The sequence below is a fragment of the Hyla sarda genome, chromosome 12, assembly GCF_029499605.1.
Source record: "Hyla sarda isolate aHylSar1 chromosome 12, aHylSar1.hap1, whole genome shotgun sequence".
NCBI lineage: Eukaryota > Metazoa > Chordata > Amphibia > Anura > Hylidae > Hyla > Hyla sarda.
Window position 1 is genome coordinate 32,522,611 of NC_079200.1, and position 20,069 is coordinate 32,542,679.

General features: G+C 43.6%; 2 protein-coding genes across 4 annotated transcripts in view; one reads left to right on the forward strand and one right to left on the reverse strand.

Annotated features, from left to right (window-relative positions):
- Positions 1-703, forward strand: part of SCRN2 (secernin 2) — a 16,519-nt gene extending 15,816 nt beyond the window's left edge. For all 3 annotated transcript variants that reach the window (XM_056548267.1, XM_056548268.1, XM_056548269.1), the window contains exon 8: positions 397-703. In XM_056548267.1, the coding sequence (XP_056404242.1) occupies positions 397-567 (171 nt within the window). In that variant the 3' untranslated portion in view covers positions 568-703. The remainder of the gene's footprint in view (positions 1-396) is intronic.
- Positions 567-18,938, reverse strand: LRRC46 (leucine rich repeat containing 46). The gene is made up of 9 exons (XM_056548265.1): positions 18,459-18,938; positions 14,905-14,992; positions 13,187-13,243; positions 12,932-13,040; positions 10,713-10,759; positions 8,529-8,638; positions 8,355-8,424; positions 1,553-1,695; positions 567-1,418 (listed from the first exon to the last, which is right to left on the reverse strand). The coding sequence occupies exons 1-9, from the start codon at positions 18,466-18,468 to the stop codon at positions 706-708; spliced, it is 1,347 nt and encodes a 448-aa protein (XP_056404240.1). The 5' UTR covers positions 18,469-18,938; the 3' UTR covers positions 567-705.
- Between the last annotated feature and the right edge of the window lie 1,131 nt (positions 18,939-20,069).

Consider the following 20,069-nt stretch of genomic DNA (forward strand, 5'->3'; position numbering starts at 1 on the left):
AGGGTGACCTCCCAAATGAAACCATACAAGAAGAAATGAACTGCAAAAAGTGCATTGTATACTGGGGTGATCTGAAAGTCCATCCGGGGAGACCATGTTGTTTGGAATCTATCCGGAGGATTGTGTAAGGAGGAAGCTTCCCATTTTAAATGAGGGTATTCCTTACTGTATATAGGAAGGTTCATACGTGCAAAAAATTCAGGGCATGTCTAAGCCGTGTGGGAGGTGGGGGTCGCCATGAAGCTTCCATCGTCGGGAACTTCGGTGCTAAACTAAAAAAAAAAAAACTGGAGAAAAACAGTGCTTTTTGTGCCTGTGTGAATGTACCGTATGATATAGTGGACCTGTAAATACCGAGGCAGTCAGAGCATCAATGCTTTTATTTTCTTCATACAGGATACTGAACAGAACCTAAAGGACAAGCAAAATAAGATGGAAGCTGAACATCTTTCACTGATCAACAACCTTCTCAGTGGAACACTGACTCCGGACCCTTCAGACCTGTCTGACCTATTTCTAGTCTGCGTGGAGAAGGAACTTGCATTATACAAAGAGGAAATCAATTAAGAAGCTCCCTCTGCTGCCCCCTGTGGTGACATAGCACCGTGTGGTGACATCACTGTTCCAGGCAGTAATAACAATGATAGTGATCTGTTTAATACTCATGTTGCTACAACAATCACCAATTATAAAACCGTCTGAAAATCAAAACAGTCCCAATGTCTTTCTTCTCGGTCCCTGAGCACTAGAAGTGACTTTGAGTTGAGTCGTCTGCAGCTTCTCTTTTGATTGTGACGTTTTCTTGGTGGGCGCCGATGTCGCCTGTCTGACATTTTGGGGTCTAACAGCAGTAGTGGTTGGGTTGTGTGTAGCTGGGGTCTTCATGGGTGCCTGCAATGTATTTTTGTTGGGCACAACATGCATGATCCTGGTGGACGGAGCGGATATAGCCTGTCTGTCCTTAGAAATAGTAACTGTGCGAGTTTTTCCTGTGGAAAGAGTATCTGGTCTTGATTGAGGTCGTTTATTAGAAGAGGTAATGTTCAGTCCTTGACCTGATCGTTCGGGCCCAGACCGGCAGGATGAGGCAGACACTTGATCTTTAGTGATTGTTTTGGAAGCTGGCATGCAGGTGGCATTGTTCCGCTGGTCTCGAAGTTGCTTTTTGACTAAAGCAGAACTCTGATGCTGCTGTTCAGAATGAACAATAACATTTTGCGGCTTGGTCCCTTGCTGCAGAGACGTGGAGGGACATTCTTCAGGTACTGCATTAACAGCGTCATCTCTGGGTGAAATGAGTAGCTGTTTATCTGGGATATCACTGAGCTCAGATAGGCGCTCCTCATGTTCTCTCAGCGCCCTGCGCCTTCTCTGATAGGACCTTTGTATTATCTCCTGACTCACAGATGAGAGCCCGCCTAAGGAGAAGAGTGCATGAAAATGACTGATTCACATCAGCATCAGTACTCGATAATGGGTCGGTATCAAATGTCTAGCACTATCGGATACATGTGTGAATGTCTGGATGTGGCCCTGACACCGCTTACTGTACCTGAAGCATCAAAGGGCAGACATGTCTCCTCACTGTCATCACTAATACTCCCATCCTCCTCTTCCTCATCATTACTGGCAGAGTCTCTCGTGGTCTCTCCGTCCAATTTCTGAAGGAAAGGCAAGGTCTCTAGTACTTGCTGCCTGATCCGGGGAACAAAGATAAAAAATCAGACAGGTCAGGATCTCATCAAAGGATTTCTGTGTTTTTTTTCACGTAACTTTGGCGCAATGCTTTGGCGCAGTGTCTTTTTGCGCCAAAGTTTGGCGCCTCTTCTCCACTGTCATTTTTACAACTTTCTCAAAATCACACGGACCTGTGTGTGATTTTAACTTTAGTCAGTAATTCATCATTTGCGCCGATCGATCTTTGGCGCAATTTTGCGCCTTATAGGTTTTTTTTGGGGCGCAAATCACTGCCAAGAAATTTTGCACATGGAAAACACACTTGAAAACACAATGTCAGAAAATGTAAAGGCGTCAAAATACATAAAAAAAAAAATTTTTGTGAAAGCAGCGACTCCTCAGGGGCTGCGCAATACTATCCTGCGAAATAGTTGTCTCTGAGGAACCTTCACCCTCCGTTGAGCCAGCATTGGACATGGCCGCACAGGTTCAGGAAAGATAAGCACTAAAGCAGTGGTCTCCAATCTGCGGACCTCCAGATGTTGCAAAACTACAACTCCCACACTCAGTCACCTCCTGCCATATTATATAAAGCATCCCAGTATAACACAGTGTAACGACACCTCAGATGTCCTGTAGTCACTGTCACCTCCTGCCATATTATATAAAGCATCCCAGTATAACACAGTGTAACGACACCTCAGATGTCCTGTAGTCAGTCACCTCCTGCCATGTTATATAAAGCATCCCAGTATAACACAATGTAACGACACCTCAGATGTCCTGTAGTCACTGTCACCTCCTGCCATGTTATATAAAGCATCCCAGTATAACACAATGTAACGACACCTCAGATGTCCTGTAGTCACTGTCACCTCCTGCCATGTTATATAAAGCATCCCAGTATAACACAGTGTAACGACACCTCAGATGTCCTGTAGTCAGTCACCTCCTGCAATGTTATATAAAGCATCCCAGTATAACACAATGTAACGACCCCTCAGATGTCCTGTAGTCACTGTCACCTCCTGCCATGTATAATATAAAGCATCCCAGTATAACACAATGTAACGACACCTCAGATGTCCTGTAGTCACTGTCACCTCCTGCCATGTATAATATAAAGCATCCCAGTATAACACAGTGTAACGACACCTCAGATGTCCTGTAGTCAGTCACCTCCTGCCATGTTATATAAAGCATCCCAGTATAACACAATGTAACGACACCTCAGATGTCCTGTAGTCACTGTCACCTCCTGCCATGTATTATATAAAGCATCCCAGTATAACACAATGTAACGACACCTCAGATGTCCTGTAGTCACTGTCACCTCCTGCCATGTATAATATAAAGCATCCCAGTATAACACAGTGTAACGACACCTCAGATGTCCTGTAGTCAGTCACCTCCTGCCATGTTATATAAAGCATCCCAGTATAACACAATGTAACGACACCTCAGATGTCCTGTAGTCACTGTCACCTCCTGCCATGTATTATATAAAGCAGTGGTCTTCAACCTGCGGACCTCCAGATGTTGCAAAAACTACAACTCCCAACATGCCCGGACAGCCGTTGGCTGTCCGGGCATGCTGGGAATTGTAGTTTTGCCACATCTGGAGGTCCGCAGGTTGAAGACCACTGCACTAAAGTAACCAAAAAAAAAATACTCAAGTTGAAAATAAAATCCATTTCACATGGTGACTTTAAACCACACAAAAGAAAATAACTCATGTCGCTTGCTGATATACTGCAGGAGGGACTCCCGAAATGGCTGCACAAGGGGTAAAATACGCGTCCTCTGTGGGAGTAAGTTCGGTGTAAAAGGCGCTGTGAACAGCTGATTTCAACATTTGAGCCAAAATTACTAACAACTTGCACCAAATTTGGTGATAAATTTGGTGCGTGTCCACGAAAACGAAAGTGAAAAAAAAAAGGGTAAAAAGAAACTGTCAACAGGCAAAATTGATAAATACCCCCCCATAATGTTTTATGATGGTGACAACCGGGAAGTAACTGTCACAACCAAACTCTATAAGGATATGATCACACTACGAACATTCTGGTGCAGTAGAGTCCCACTGCTGTCAATGGGATTCCACTGCGCAGTGCATACTACAGAATTTCAGTGGCAGAGCTTTCCGAAAACTGGAATTCTTTTGCGTAATATACCGCGCCGTCTATGTAGACCGGCAATGTCTGGTTCAGTCGGTGCAGGCCGCCCTCGGAATCTCCAACAAGATTCCATAGTGTGACCATATGCCACAAAGGAGAATGAATATAAGTTTACAAAGTAACATGAACGGTATACATTGTGGGAAGTGTTATCTTTTTAAAGGGGTTCTCCGGTTCTTACACATCTTTTCCCCTATCCAAAGGATAGGGGATAAGATGCCTGATCGCGGGAGTCCCGCCGCTGGGGAACCCCCGGGATCATGCACGCGGCACCCCGTTTGTAATCAGTCCCCGGAGTGTGTTCGCTCCGGGACTGATTACAGGAGACCACCGGGCCGGCGGCGTGTGACGTCACGCCTCCGCCCCTCAATGAAAGCCTACGGGAGGGGGCGTGATAGCTGTCACGCCCCCTCCCGTAGGCTTGCATTGAGGGGCGGAGGCATGATGTCACACGCCGCTGGCCCGGTGGTCGCCTGTAATCAGTCCCGGAGCGAACACGCTCCGGGGACTGATTACAAACGGGGTGCCGCGTGCATGATCCCGGGGGTTCCCCAGCTGCGGGACTCCTGCGATCAGGCATCTTATCCCCTATCATTTGGATAGGGGAAAAGATGTGTAAGCACCAGAGAACCCCTTTAAGGGGCTGCCCAGGATTAGAGAAAGAGTCTGCTTATTTCCAGCAACAGAACCAATCTTATCCATAGGCTGAATCTAGTATTGGAGCTTATAGTTCTTCAGGTGGGTTTATAAGAAAATAAAAGAACAGGTCTTGGACTAGCACTGCTGTCTGCATTCACACAAAAAGCTCTTCGCCACCACAGTTGCAACAGACTTTACTGTTGTTTATTCGGTATAAAAGGGGATAACGCGTTTTGGAGCATGCACCTTCCTCGGGTCCAATAAGGGTGCCTGCACACCACGTTTTTGCTATACAGTTCCCGTATACGGTTTCAAGTTAAAAACTGTACAGAACTGTATAGAAAACTGTATGCATTGACTTAACATTGTAAACCGTATGTCAAACGCATCCTCCGGTTTAGTCCGTTTTGCATCTCATACGGTCTTGTCCAGTTTTTTACCCCATACCCAAAACTGTAGTCTACCACGTTTTTTGGTCCGGGTGAAAAACTGTATTAAAGGGGTATTCCAGGAAAATACTTTTTTTAATATATCAACTGGCTCCAGAAAGTTAAACAGATTTGTAAATTACTTCTATTAAAAAATCTTAATCCTTTCAGTACTTATGACCTTCTGAAGTTAAGGTTGTTCTTTTCTGTCTAAGTGCTCTCTGATGACACGTGTCTCGGGAACCGCCCAGTTTAGAAGAGGTTTGCTATGGGAATTTGCTTCTAAACTGGGCATTTCCCGAGACAGGTGTCATCAGAGAGCACTTAGACAGAAAAGAACAACCTTAACTTCAGAAGCTCATAAGTACTGAAAGGATTAAGATTTTTTAATAAAAGTAATTTACAAATCTGTTTAACTTTCTGGGGCCAATTGATATATATAAAAAAAGTTTTTTTCCTGGAATACCCCTTTAAACCGTATACGTTTTTTCTTTAAACATGGGAGTCAATGGGAACCATACAGAACTGTATGTGCGTACGGTTCCATCAGGTTTTCACCATACGGTTTTTGACTTTGCGCAGTTTTTTTTCTTGTAATTTCAATCAAACAAGTGAAACTTTATTGAAAATGGAGTGAAAAGTTAAAAACGTGTACGTTTTTTTCTTAAAAAACAGATGCAACCGGACATCATTTTTCAAACCGTATACGGTTTTCAACCTTATATGGGTTAAAATTTGTACACACTTTTTGATACAGTGGTCCCCCAACATACAATGGTAATCCGTTCCAAATGGATCATCGTTTGTTGAAACCATCGTATGTTGAGGGATCCGTGCAATGTAAAGTATAGGACAGTGGTCTACAACCTGCGGACCTCCAGATGTTGCAAAACTACAACACCCAGCATGCCCGGACAGCCGTTGGCTGTCCGGGCATGCTGGGTGTTGTAGTTTTGCAACATCTGGAGGTCCGCAGGTTGTAGACCACTGTTAGAGAAAGTTGTACTCAACTGTCCCCGCCCCTCCGGACCGTCACCGCTCGTCACCGCTGCCCGGGATGTCGCCGCCCATCACTGTCGCCGCGTCCCTGAGGTGTCCCCGCCGCTCCGGCAAGGCCTCTGCTTCCCCAGCAACCGCATTCTCCGTCGCCGCCATCACGTCGCTACGCACGGCGCTCCTAATGGATGACGGGACGGCGTGCGCAGCGACGTGATGACATCGATGGAAAGCGACGACGATGGAGGGGATCTCGAAGAGGACGCGCCGGAGCCCCGAGGACAGGTAAGTGATCGTCAGCGGACCACACGGGGCACCGTAAACGGCTATCCGGTGGCAGCTGAAGCAGTCTGCGCTGCCGGATAGCCGTTTATGCGATGGCCCCGACATACAAAAGCATCGTATGTTGATGCTGCCTCTGAAAGGCCATCGCATGTTGAAATTATCGTATGTCGGGGCCATCGTAGGTTGGGGGGGGGGGGGGGGGGGTCACTGTACAGTTTAGTCAGGTTTTGAGGAATCTGTTTTTCATCAAAAACCTGATACGGGAACTGTATTGCAACAACGTGGTGTGTGACTGCACCCTAACAGTCACTAAAATAAATAAATATATAAGAAATGTATTTATTTATTTTAGTGACTGTTATTGGACCTGAGGAAGGTGCATGCGTCCACTTTTATATGTACTAAAACAACGAAAAGTAAGAACTTTTTGTATGAGATCAGACAGCAGTGCTCGTCCAAGACCCGATCTTATATTTCTTTATAAACCCAGGTCCTTATCGGCACCCCAGGGAACGTGGACGGGGTCCTTGAGCAGCACACTGTGCATGTAAACTATGTATCATATGTGACTGGAGTAGTGCAGGTCATACAGCACAGATAAGGTTAGTACAGCACAATAGGTGTGGTGGTGGGTAAACTTCTCCTGACATACTACACCAGTGAGCGCCCCTGTTGTTGTTTTCTCCTTTTGTATAGTTATTCAAGTGATTGAAGCTGAGCTGTATTACCAGACACAACCCATAGACAAGAGTAGTGCGGTCTTATATAACAAAAAAAAAAAAAAAAAACTACTTAAAAAAAATAAATAAATAAATAAAAAAATGGAAATCCCCTTAAAAGGGGTAAGGGGTGGAAAGAGAAAATTCTAAAATCAACTGGTGCCAGCAAGTTTAGCAGATTTGTAAATTACTTCTATATAAAAATCTTAATCCTTCAAGTACTTATCAGCTGCTGTGTGCTCCACAGGAAGTTCTTTTCTTTTTGAATTTCTTTTCAGTCTGACCACTAGAGAGGAGCGAACTTACAGTAAATTCGATTCGTCACGAACTTCTCGGCTCGGCAGTTGATTACTTATCCTGCATAAATTAGTTCAGCTTTCAGGTGCTCCCGTGGGCTGAAAAAGGTGGATACAGTCCTAGGAAAGAGTCTTCTAGGACTGTATCCACCTTTTCCAGCCCACGGGAGCACCTGAAAGCTGAACTCATGTATGCAGGATAAGTCCTCAACTGCCGAGCCGAGAAGTTCTTGACGAATCGAATTTACTGTAAGTTCGCTCATCTCTACTGACCACAGTGCAGTCAGGAACTGTCCAGAGTACAAGAAAATCCCCATAGCAAACCTCTCCTGCTCCGGACAGTTCCTGACATGGACAGAGGTGTCAGCAGAGAGCACTGTGGTCAGACTGGAAAGAAATACACAACTTCCTCTGTAGTATACAGCAGCTGATAAGTACTGGAAGGATTAAGATTTTTAAATAGAAGTCATTTACAAATCTGTTTAACTTTCTGGCACCAGTTGATTTAATAAAAAATAAAAAAATTGTTTACCACTGAAGTACCCCTTTAAGGCTTAAAGGGGTACTCCGCTGCTCAGCATTTGGAACAAACTGTTCTGAACGCTGGAGCCGAGGCTGGGAGCCCGTAACGTCATAGCCCGCCCCCTCATGACGCCACGGCTGTCACGCCCCCTCCCATAGACTTGCATTGAGGGGGTGGAGCGTGATGTCATGAGGGGGCGGGGCTATGACGTCGCCAGCTCCAGTGTTCGGAACAGTTTGTTCCCAATGCTGAGCAGCGGAGTACCCCTTTAAGGCTATGTTTACACATCAGGATGTCTGTGCAGAATTCCGCATAAATCTTCTGCACATGCATTCAATGGGTTTTCAATGGGACTCTGCTGCTCTGTTCACACGCCAGAATTTCCGCGGCAGCAACAATCTGCCGTGGAAATCCTGATTCCGAAGTCAGCCAAAACACTGAACCTGTTTTTGCGGATTTTGTTCGGAAATCAGACAGCGCATTTGCGAGCGGTCCTAGCGCCGCCATGTTTTGTTTTGGACATTCCGCCGTGTGAACATAGCCTAAGGATATGTACATCTCAAGTCTGGCGCCACATAGCCTATACTGGAAGCTTATGGATTCAGATGTCTCACCTGTAGTTTGTTGCCTTAGTGCACGGGTTTCCAGTAAGATCCAAGATGAGAAGACTCGGGGGTAATTCACCTGTATAGGGAAACAAACCACTAAATGAAAAACTAGTCACACGTGTAGTTGCAATTTACAGTCTGTTGTTGACATTTCAGGTCCAGATGGATCTCATGACTTACTTGCATCAAGATTTTTGATCAAATTGTGGGATATGTCCAGGAACTGCAGATTTTTCAGACATCGGAGGTTTTGGATTTCCTCCACTCTGTTCCAAGAAAGACTAAGGAACCTTGGAGACAAGGGGGCTTAAAATAAGTCAATTATTAGTAATTCCCAACCAGGGTGCCTCCAATTGTGGCAAAACTACAACTCCCAGCATGACCAGACAGCCGAAGGCTGTCTGGTCATGCTGGGAGTTGTAGTTTTGCCATCGCTTAAAGGGATACTCCACTGGAAAACTTTTTTTTTAAATCAACTGGTGCCAGAAAGTCAAACAGATTTGTAAATTACTTCTATTAAAAAAATCTTAATCCTTCCAATAGTTATCAGCTGTTGAAGTTGAGTTATTGTTTTCTGTCTGGCAACAGTGCTCTCTGCTGACATCTCTGCTTGTCTCGGGAACTGCACAGAGTAGAAGAGGTTTGCTATGGGGATTTGCTTCTAAACTGGGTGGTTCCCGAGACACATGTCATCAGAGAGCACTTAGAAAGAAAATAACAACTCAACTTCAGCAGCTCATAAGTCCTGAAAGGATTACGATTTTTTTTAATAGACGTAATTTACAAATCTGTTTAACTTTCTGGCACCAGTTAATTAAAAAAAAAAAAGTTTTCCAGTGGAGTATCCCTTTAAAGGGGTTATCCAGGAAAACACTTTTTTTTATATATCAACTGGCTCCAGAAAGTTAAACTGATTTGTAAATGACTTCTATTAAAAAAATCTTAATCCTTTCAGTACTTATGAGCTGCTAAAGTAGAGTTGTTCTTTTCTGTCTAAGTGCTCTCTGATGACACCTGTCTCGGGAACTGCACAGAGTAGAAGAAGTTTGCTATGTGGATTTGCTTCTAAACTGGGCGTTTCCCGAGACACGTGTCATCAGAGAGCACTTAGACAGAAAAGAACAACTCAACTTCAGCAGCTCATAAGTACTGAAAGGATTACGATTTTTTTTTAGAAGTAATTTACAAATCAGTTTAACTTTCTGGAGCCAGTTGATATATATAAAAAAAGTGTTTTCCTGGATACTCCACTGGAAAACTTTTTTTCTTTATTTATTTTTTATTAACTGGTGCCAGAAAGTTAAACAGATTTGTAAATTACTTCTGTTAGAAAAATCTTAATCCTTCCAGTACTTATCAGCTGCTGTATAATCCCAGAAAGTTCTTTCTTTTTGAATTTCCTTTCTGTCTGACCACAGTGCTCTCTGCTGACACCTCTGTGCATTTTAGGAATTGTACAGAGTAGGAGCAAATCCCCATAGAAAACCTCTCCTGCTCTGGACAGTTCCTAAAATGGACAGAGGTGTCAGCAGAGAGCACTGTGGTCAGACAGAAAGGAAATTCAAAAAAAGAAAAGAACTTCCTGTGGATCATAACAGCAGCTGATAAGTACTGGAAGGATTAAGATTTTTTTTTAATAGAAGTAAAATACAAATATGTTTAACTTTCTGGCACCAGTTGATAATAAAAAAATGTTTTTCAGTGGAGTACCCCTTTAAGAAACACTGGCTAGGAAACTGATCTAGAGGGTACAAGACTTTGACAGTTTCAGTGTAGTGATACACTAGTTTTAGGCTCGCAACTCCTACCATCCATCTTGTACCAATGTGGATAAAGATGCTGGCGATCAGTTACTAGAGATCAGATACTGTCAATCGCAACAACAGCTATACAATTGCTGATATGGTAGAAGGCGGTATTTTAAAAATTCTGCCTTGTAATACTACTTTAAAAAAAAAAAGTTTCGATAGATTCGGACCTGGAAATAGTCAGGCGCTGGCAGGTTTGTGGGGAGTAGAGATGAGCGAACTTACAGTAAATTTGATTCGTCACGAACTTCTCGGCTCGGCAGTTGATGTCTTTTCCTGCATAAATTAGTTCAGCTTTCCGGTGCTCCGATGGGCTGGAAAAGGTGGATACAGTCCTAGGAGACTCTTTCCTAGGACTGTATCCACCTTTTCCAGCCCACCGGAGCACCTGAAAGCTGAACTCATTTATGCAGGAAAAGACATCAACTGCCGAGCCGAGAAGTCCGTGACGAATCGAATTTACTGTAAGTTCGCTCTCCTAGTGGGGAGCAATACTTATGTAATACTGTACTGTGCTGTAAGCAGATTATTTCTATAAGCTGCTGTGGACACTCACCGCAGATTCTGCAGAACATCTAGATTTTCAATCTTCTTTATTTGATTCTAAAAAAAAAAATATGCAAAACTGATGATCACATGGTAAGTTATGCCTTGTATACCACCCCATAAACCCATTACATAGTAATAGCTAAAGTCTGTGATATACAGTATGGCCCAGATTTATCAAAGTTTGTAGAGCTTACTTTCCCGTATATTTGGCGCAACTTTGGCGCAACTCCGCTTATTTGTTTACATCCCACCGCTCATTTTGACATCTTGCTCACGTAGACGTTTTTTTCACTTTCCAGTGCACCCTGATTTATCAACTGTGACTGTCGCAGATCTGGGCGCATCGGATTAAAAAGCTCCAGGAATCTACAGCAGCTTGAACCTCGCTTATGTTTCTGCTTTTCTGACTACCTGATCAGGGATCACTCTGATTTACATTCCCACCTTGTCTCCTACCCGCCCGCTCCACACATCTCCCATCAGTCTGCTACCTGTTGCAAGACTACAAATCCCAGCATGCCCTTACAGTGACGGCATGCTGGGAGATGTAGTCTTGTAGCGGGTGGGAGATGTGCGGCGCGGGCAGGTAGGAGAAAAGGGGGGGATGTAAATCAGTGCCCCCATCATTTAGTGAGGGAGGCGGGAATAGAATCAGATGGAGCCCAGGCGGCTGCAGAGTGATGCCAGCCCGGGCTCCTTTAACATACCTCGGCGCCGCTGAGTTTTTGGAGTCCCTAATGTAATTTCACATTCCCCCGCTGGGTCCCCTGATTGGCTGGGACCGAGCAGCCAATCACTGGACCCGGCGGGAAATCTTACAGTAGGGATTAAAACTCTTCGGTTCCGTTATATGTTAAAAGGAGCCTGGGCTGGCATCACTCTGCAGCCACCCGGGACTCCTGCAGACGGGCTGGGAGATGTGCAGGAGCCATCCCTGCCATCCCTCAGCGCTGCGGTACAACACTGAGAGATGGCAGGGACAGCCCCCAGCCAGGCTGCGGAGGGCCCGGGTTGGCTGCAGTGTTACAGATTTTTAAATTACTTCTATTAAAAAAATCTTTATCGTTCCAGTACTTATTAGCAGCTGTATGCTACAGAGGAAATTCTTTGCTTTTTGAATTTCTTTTTTGTCTTGACCACAGTGCTCTCTGCTGACAACTCTGTCTGTGTCAGGAACTGTCCAGAGCAGCATAGGTTTGCTATGAGGATTTTCTCCTGCTCTGGACAAGTTCCTGATACGGGCATCAGGTGTCAGCAGAGAGCACTGTGGACGAGACAAAAAAAGAAATTCAAAAAGAAAAGAATTTCCTCTGTAGCATACAGCTGCTAAAAAGTACTGGAGGGATAAAGATTTTTAATAGAAGTCATTTACAAATCAGTTGATTTAAAAAAAAAAAAAAATAATAATATGTTTTCCACCGGAGAACCCATATAAACTAAGCATACCAGTAAATGAATTATATAGCTATGTTCTCTACACAGAAAAAAGCCAAAAAGCACATAGTAGAGATGAGCGAACTTACAGTAAATTTGATTCGTCACGAACTTCTCGGCTCGGCGGTTGCTGACTTTTCCTGCATAAATTAGTTCAGCTTTCCGGTGCTCCGGTGGGCTGGAAAAGGTGGATACAGTCCTAGGAAAGAGTCTCCTAGGACTGTATCCACCTTTTCCATCCCACGGGAGCACCTGAAAGCTGAACTAATTTATGCAGGAAAAGTGATCAACTGCCGAGCCGAGAAGTTCGTGACGAATCGAATTTACTGTAAGTTCGCTCATCTCTAGCACATAGCATAAAGGATGAGGAGACTACTAACACAGTATCTCTTAGGTTAAAATCACAATGATCACATTACAAAGGCCAATGTTTCCCAACCAGGGTGCCTCCAGCTGTTGCAAAACTACAACTCCTAGCATGCCCGGACAGCCTTCGGCTGTCCGGGCATGCTGGGAGTTGTAGTTTTGCAACAGCTGGAGGCACCCTGGTTGGGAAACACTAACATAGGCTGTAGAATAGGCTGGTATCCTCCTACGAGACAGGCCATGACTTGTATGCTGGCAGCCATGCTGAATACTCTTTATGTTATCTGCAGCTAAACCAAGTGGGTGTCAGAACAAAAGAAAACAGAAATACGTCTGGATGTGAAGTCATAGCAGGATCCACCCTAGAGCAGATAACAGGTAAGGTTCCCTCTTGTGTATTGTTGCTCGGAGCAGGGATCAGGTTACCTCTTGCAGGTACAGGTTCTTCACCTCCTTCACCATCTCCAGATTCTTCAGCACTGTGATCCCTTCTCGGTCCAGTCTCACAGTGTGTAGATGGAGCAATGCCCGAGACCTATGGGGTAGGGATGAATACACGAGAAACTCAATAGAAATCTACTAATGTATACAGGCCAGAGCTGAATTCTTCACTAAAACGCCTGATGAAGCGGTTAACCGCGAAACGCGTTGCATTGTGGGTAATAAACCTAATTGTTTTACCTGAGTTCCATGCGCCCTGCTTGATCCTGAGTCTTTTGGAGGTCTTTGCTGTGAGAGCTGAATTAGGGAAAATACAAAAAATAAAAATAATTAAAAAAAAAGCTAACACCACAGGGTCACCATATGGCGATGAATATCTGCCCCGGGCATGTGATGATTACATACATACTCAATTCTGTACTGTAACTATAAGGCGCCATACAGCTGTGTGAGCATCACATGTAGAGATGAGCGAACTTACAGTAAATTTGATTCGTCACGAACTTCTCGGCTCGGCAGTTGATGACTTATCCTGCGTAAATTAGTTCAGCCTTCAGGTGCGCTGGTGGGCTGGAAAAGGTGGATACAGTCCTAGGAAAGAGTCTCCAGTCCACCGGAGCACCTGAAAGCTGAACTGATTTATGCAGGAAAAGACATCAACTGCCGAGCCGAGAAGTTCGTGACGAATCGAATTTACTGTAAGTTCGCTCATCTCTAATCACATGATCAAGACAGCAATAAATACAATAAATTTGCTTTGCACAAAATAATAAGAATAATTCTGGGTAATAGTCACGTGATCTCTATTAAAATGCTATAGTTCATCGATTGTCTGATTCAGTTCTTTTATTCTTTAAAGGGGTACTCGGCCCCTAGACATCTTATCCCCTATCCAAAGGATAGGAGATAAGATGTCTGATTGTGGGGGTCCCGCTGCTGGGGACCCCTGCAATCTCCCTGCTGCACCCGGCGTTCCTTTGGAGCGTCGGGTGCAGAGTTGGAGGCTCGTGACGTCACGGCCATGCCACCTCAATGCAAGTCTATGGGGGTGGGGGGGGGCCTGGCGTTACGCGATAGATAAGTGTTTTCTGACCAAGGTGCCTCCAGCTGTTGCAAACCTACAATTCACTGCAGAATTATCGCCCCCCCAAGCGGTCGCTCCACCCATTGAAGCAAAGACAGGCTCCCTCTGAAAACCTGACTAGTGATGTAATGTCTCGGGCTGCACTGCAACCGGGAAAACCTAAGGCCACAGTCATTTTGTATGGTGTTAAAAATAAACCTTGAGGTAAAAATCCCAAAAGAATTGCGAGATCACCATGAAACACGGGTACAGACACTATATTATGAACTACACTTTACAGCCCCTGTAGCATAGTCAAATAAAAAAAATCCTGGAATACCCCTTTAACGGCACATTGATTTGTGAACACCTCAATGGTTGTTAAGAGGTTAAAATATAACTTTTAATGAATACATATGATAATACTAGAAAATATAAATCACCCAAAAATCTGTAAATCAATCAACAGTAATCAACAAAGGTAAAATCAGAGCAAACAGTAAACAGTCCCATTTATATACAGTATATGGGAATTATAATAAGTTCTCCACTAACATATTTATTGGACCTCAGCTGATTATTATTTGGCCATTTCTGTACAGATCCCTGACAATCGATAGAATGAGCAGGAAGAAGCGGGATAGTTTATATTTGTTGTAGCTGAGTGGATATGGTTTTGAGATGGTCTATTAAGGACACGTTTTATGGGACTGAACCAGCTGGAGTCTCCATTCTTTCCCTGTTTATTGATGGAAGGGCCCTAGATTGAGATAAGAGATGGTTTTGAACATTTTGTGCATTTGGACTGTGAGGAATTATTACAGAAAGTATATTGGAAAATTATATAATGAGAATACATGATATAACTACTATGGATAGAACTGGTAATACTTACCCCCTCTCCTGTGTTTCACCATGTGCAGACGGCTCCAGGTTCCTCCTCACTATAACACTCAGTATGGAGTCCTCGTCCTCTCTGTCCCCTGTAATAAAGCATCCCAGTATAACACAATGTAACGACACCTCAGATATCCTGTAGTCACTGTCACCTCCTGCCATGTATAATATAAAGCATCCCAGTATAACACAATGTAACGACACCTCAGATGTCCTGTAGTCACTGTCACCTCCTGCCATGTATTATATAAAGCATCCCAGTATAACACAATGTAACGACACCTCAGATGTCCTGTAGTCACTGTCACCTCCTGCCATGTATAATATAAAGCATCCCAGTATAACACAGTGTAACGACACCTCAGATGTCCTGTAGTCACTGTCACCTCCTGCCATGTATTATATAAAGCATCCCAGTATAACACAATGTAACGACACCTCAGATGTCCTGTAGTCACTGTCACCTCCTGCCATGTATAATATAAAGCATCCCAGTATAACACAATGTAACGACACCTTAGATGTCCTGTAGTCACTGTCACCTCCTGCCATGTATTATATAAAGCATCCCAGTATAACACAATGTAACGACACCTCAGATGTCCTGTAGTCACTGTCACCTCCTGCCATGTATAATATAAAGCATCCCAGTATAACACAGTGTAACGACACCTCAGATGTCCTGTAGTCACTGTCACCTCCTGCCATGTATTATATAAAGCATCCCAGTATAACACAATGTAACGACACCTCAGATGTCCTGTAGTCACTGTCACCTCCTGCCATGTATTATATAAAGCATCCGAGTATAACACAATGTAACGACACCTCAGATGTCCTGTAGTCACTGTCACCTCCTGCCATGTATAATATAAAGCATCCCAGTATAACACAGTGTAACAACACCTCAGATGTCCTGTAGTCACTGTCACCTCCTGCCATATTATATAAAGCATCCCAGTATAACACAATGTAACAACCCCTCAGATGTCCTGTAGTCACTGTCACCTCTTGCCATATTATATAAAGCATCACAGTATAACACAATGTAACGACACCTCAGATGTCCTGTAGTCACTGTCACCTCCTGCCATGTATTATATAAAGCATCCCAGTATAACACAGTGTAACGACCCCTCAGATGTCCTGTAGTCAGTCACCTCCTGCCATATTATATAAAGCATCCCAGTATAACACAATGTAACGACACCTCAGATGTCCTGTAGTCACTGTCACCTCCTGCCATGTATAATATAAAGCATCCCAGTATAACACAATGTAACAACACCTCAGATGTCCTGTAGTCACTGTCACCTCCTGCCATGTATTATATAAAGCATCCCAGTATAACACAATGTAACAACACCTCAAATGTCCTGTAGTCACTGTCACCTCCTGCCATGTTATATAAAGCATCCCAGTATAACACAATGTAACGACACCTCAGATGTCCTGTAGTCACTGTCACCTCCTGCCATGTTATATAAAGCATCCCAGTATAACACAATGTAACGACACCTCAGATGTCCTGTAGTCACTGTCACCTCCTGCCATGTATTATATAAAGCATCCCAGTATAACACAAAGTAACGACACCTCAGATGTCCTGTAGTCACTGTCACCTCCTGCCATGTATTATATAAAGCATCCCAGTATAACACAATGTAACGACACCTCAGATGTCCTGTAGTCACTGTCACCTCCTGCCATGTATAATATAAAGTATCCCAGTATAACACAATGTAACGACACCTCAGATGTCCTGTAGTCACTGTCACCTCCTGCCATATTATATAAAGCATCCCAGTATAACACAATGTAACGACACCTCAGATGTCCTGTAGTCACTGTCACCTCCTGCCATGTATAATATAAAGTATCCCAGTATAACACAATGTAACGACACCTCAGATGTCCTGTAGTCACTGTCACCTCCTGCCATATTATATAAAGCATCCCAGTATAACACAATGTAACGACACCTCAGATGTCCTGTAGTCACTGTCACCTCCTGCCATGTATTATATAAAGCATCCCAGTATAACACAATGTAACGACACCTCAGATGTCCTGTAGTCACTGTCACCTCCTGCCATGTATTATATAAAGCATCCCAGTATAACACAATGTAACGACCCCTCAGATGTCCTGTAGTCACTGTCACCTCCTGCCATATTATATAAAGCATCCCAGTATAACACAATGTAACGACACCTCAGATGTCCTGTAGTCACTGTCACCTCCTGCCATGTATTATATAAAGCATCCCAGTATAACACAATGTAACGACACCTCAGATGTCCTGTAGTCACTGTCACCTCCTGCCATGTTATATAAAGCATCCCAGTATAACACAATGTAACGACACCTCAGATGTCCTGTAGTCACTGTCACCTCCTGCCATATTATATAAAGCATCCCAGTATAACACAATGTAACGACACCTCAGATGTCCTGTAGTCACTGTCACCTCCTGCCATGTATTATATAAAGCATCCCAGTATAACACAGTGTAACGACACCTCAGATGTCCTGTAGTCACTGTCACCTCCTGCCATGTTATATAAAGCATCCCAGTATAACACAATGTAACGACACCTCAGATGTCCTGTAGTCACTGTCACCTCCTGCCATGTTATATAAAGCATCCCAGTATAACACAGTGTAACGACACCTCAGATGTCCTGTAGTCACTGTCACCTCCTGCCATGTATTATAGAAAGCATCCCAGTATAACACAATGTAACGACCCCTCAGATGTCCTGTAGTCACTGTCACCTCCTACCATGTATTATATAAAGCATCCCAGTATAACACAATGTAACGACCCCTCAGATGTTCTGTAGTCACTGTCACCTCCTGCCATGTATAATATAAAGCATCCCAGTATAACACAATGTAACGACACCTCAGATGTCCTGTAGTCACTGTCACCTCCTGCCATATTATATAAAGCATCCCAGTATAACACAGGGTAACGACCCCTCAGATGTCCTGTAGTCACTGTCACCTCCTGCCATGTTATATAAAGCATCCCAGTATAACACAATGTAACGACCCCTCAGATGTCCTGTAGTCACTGTCACCTCCTGCCATGTATTATATAAAGCATCCCAGTATAACACAATGTAACGACACCTCAGATGTCCTGTAGTCACTGTCACCTCCTGCCATGTTATATAAAGCATCCCAGTATAACACAATGTAACGACACCTCAGATGTCCTGTAGTCACTGTCACCTCCTGCCATGTATTATATAAAGCATCCCAGTATAACACAATGTAACGACACCTCAGATGTCCTGTAGTCACTGTCACCTCCTGCCATGTTATATAAAGCATCCCAGTATAACACAGTGTAACAACACCTCAGATGTCCTGTAGTCACTGTCACCTCCTGCCATGTTATATAAAGCATCCCAGTATAACACAATGTAACGACACCTCAGATGTCCTGTAGTCACTGTCACCTCCTGCCATGTTATATAAAGCATCCCAGTATAACACAATGTAACGACACCTCAGATGTCCTGTAGTCACTGTCACACTCACCTCCTGCCATGTTAACACGGAGTTCTATATACAAGTAGACGTTTTCTACACTTCCATGCGCGTCCTTTTCGTTGCTAGGAAACCGCCGCAGAGCTCCCAGAAGGCAACGCGCCACCTTCACTTCCGGAACAATGGCGGCGTCCTTGGTGAGAGGAGCTGCCGGGAGCTGGGTAAGAACTGGAGCACGTGACCGGTGTTGGGCACACGTGGGGTACGGTTTGACGGGGACGGGGTCAAGGGTTGCCGGGTCGCTGAGTTGTCCGTAATTTCAGCGGGCACTGTGACCCCCACATGGGTGACCCCGGTGACATCATCCTAAGACTTCATTGATGCTTGTGTCATTTAAGCTTAGGTCAGTGTTTCCCAACCAATGTGCCTCCAGCTGCTGCAAAACTACTAGTAATAGTACAACAACTGGAGTCACACTGGTTGGCAAACACTGACCTAGGTTCATATCTTTTTCTGTTATAAAGGGCGGCCACAGACTTGTCGCCCCCTAGCAACCAATTACATTTTTACTAGGCAATCTTAGAAAACGAAAGCTGAGTTTTGATTGGTTGCCCATGCGCAACAAGGACAATTGTGCCCACTTTACGGGATGCCAGGTCTTGCCCAATCTGCACACTTACCACCGTTGTTTGGAGGCAACATTGTCGCTTCAATTTCTGTAGTTACAGATTCTTTAACCCCTTAAATGGGCACTCATTAAATTTTTTTGCTATTGCACTCCTTATGGTAAATAAAAAAAATCTTTCTAATGTACCGTACTTTGTTTTAAAAGAATTTAAGCGTACTCGTCAGATCCAACCCCAAAAATTTTTTTATTTAACCCCTTAAGGACCAAGCTCATTTTGACCTTAAGGACCAGGCCAATTTTATTTTTGCATTTCGTTTTTTTCCTCCTCGTCTTCTAAAATCGTAACTCTTTTATATTTTCATCCACAGACTAGTATGAGGGCTTGTTTTTGCGCGCGCGACCAGTTGTCCTGCGTAATGACATCGACTAATTTTACCATATAATGTACGGTGGCAACCAAAAAAATACGTATTTGTGTGGGGAATTAAAAAGAAACCACTATTTAGCAAATTTTGGAAGGTTTCGTTTTCATGCCGTACAATTTACGGTAAACATGACGTGTGTTCTTTAATTCTGTGGGACAATACGATTAAATGTTACCCATGATTATATACTTTTGTATTGTTGTGTTTAAAATTTTTTTTAACTAAATTAGTACGTGTAAAAATCCTTCTATTTTGACAACTTAACTTTTTCATTTTTCCGTATAAGCGGCGGTATGAGGGCTCATTTGTTTGCGCCATGATCTGTACTTTTTATTGATACCACATCTGTGTATATAAAACTTTTTTTATAATTTTTCTTAATGTGACAAAAAGCAGCAATTTTGCTTTTTTTTTTTTTCAATGTTCCACGCTGTACACCGTAATGGGATCAATAACATTATATTTTAATAGTTCGGACATTTACGCATGCGGCAAATACCAAATATGTGTATGATGTTTTTTTTTTACACTTTATGGGGGTAAAATGGGAAAAAAGGACATGTTACATTTTTATTGGGGGAGGGGGATTTCAAAGTTTTTGAAAACACT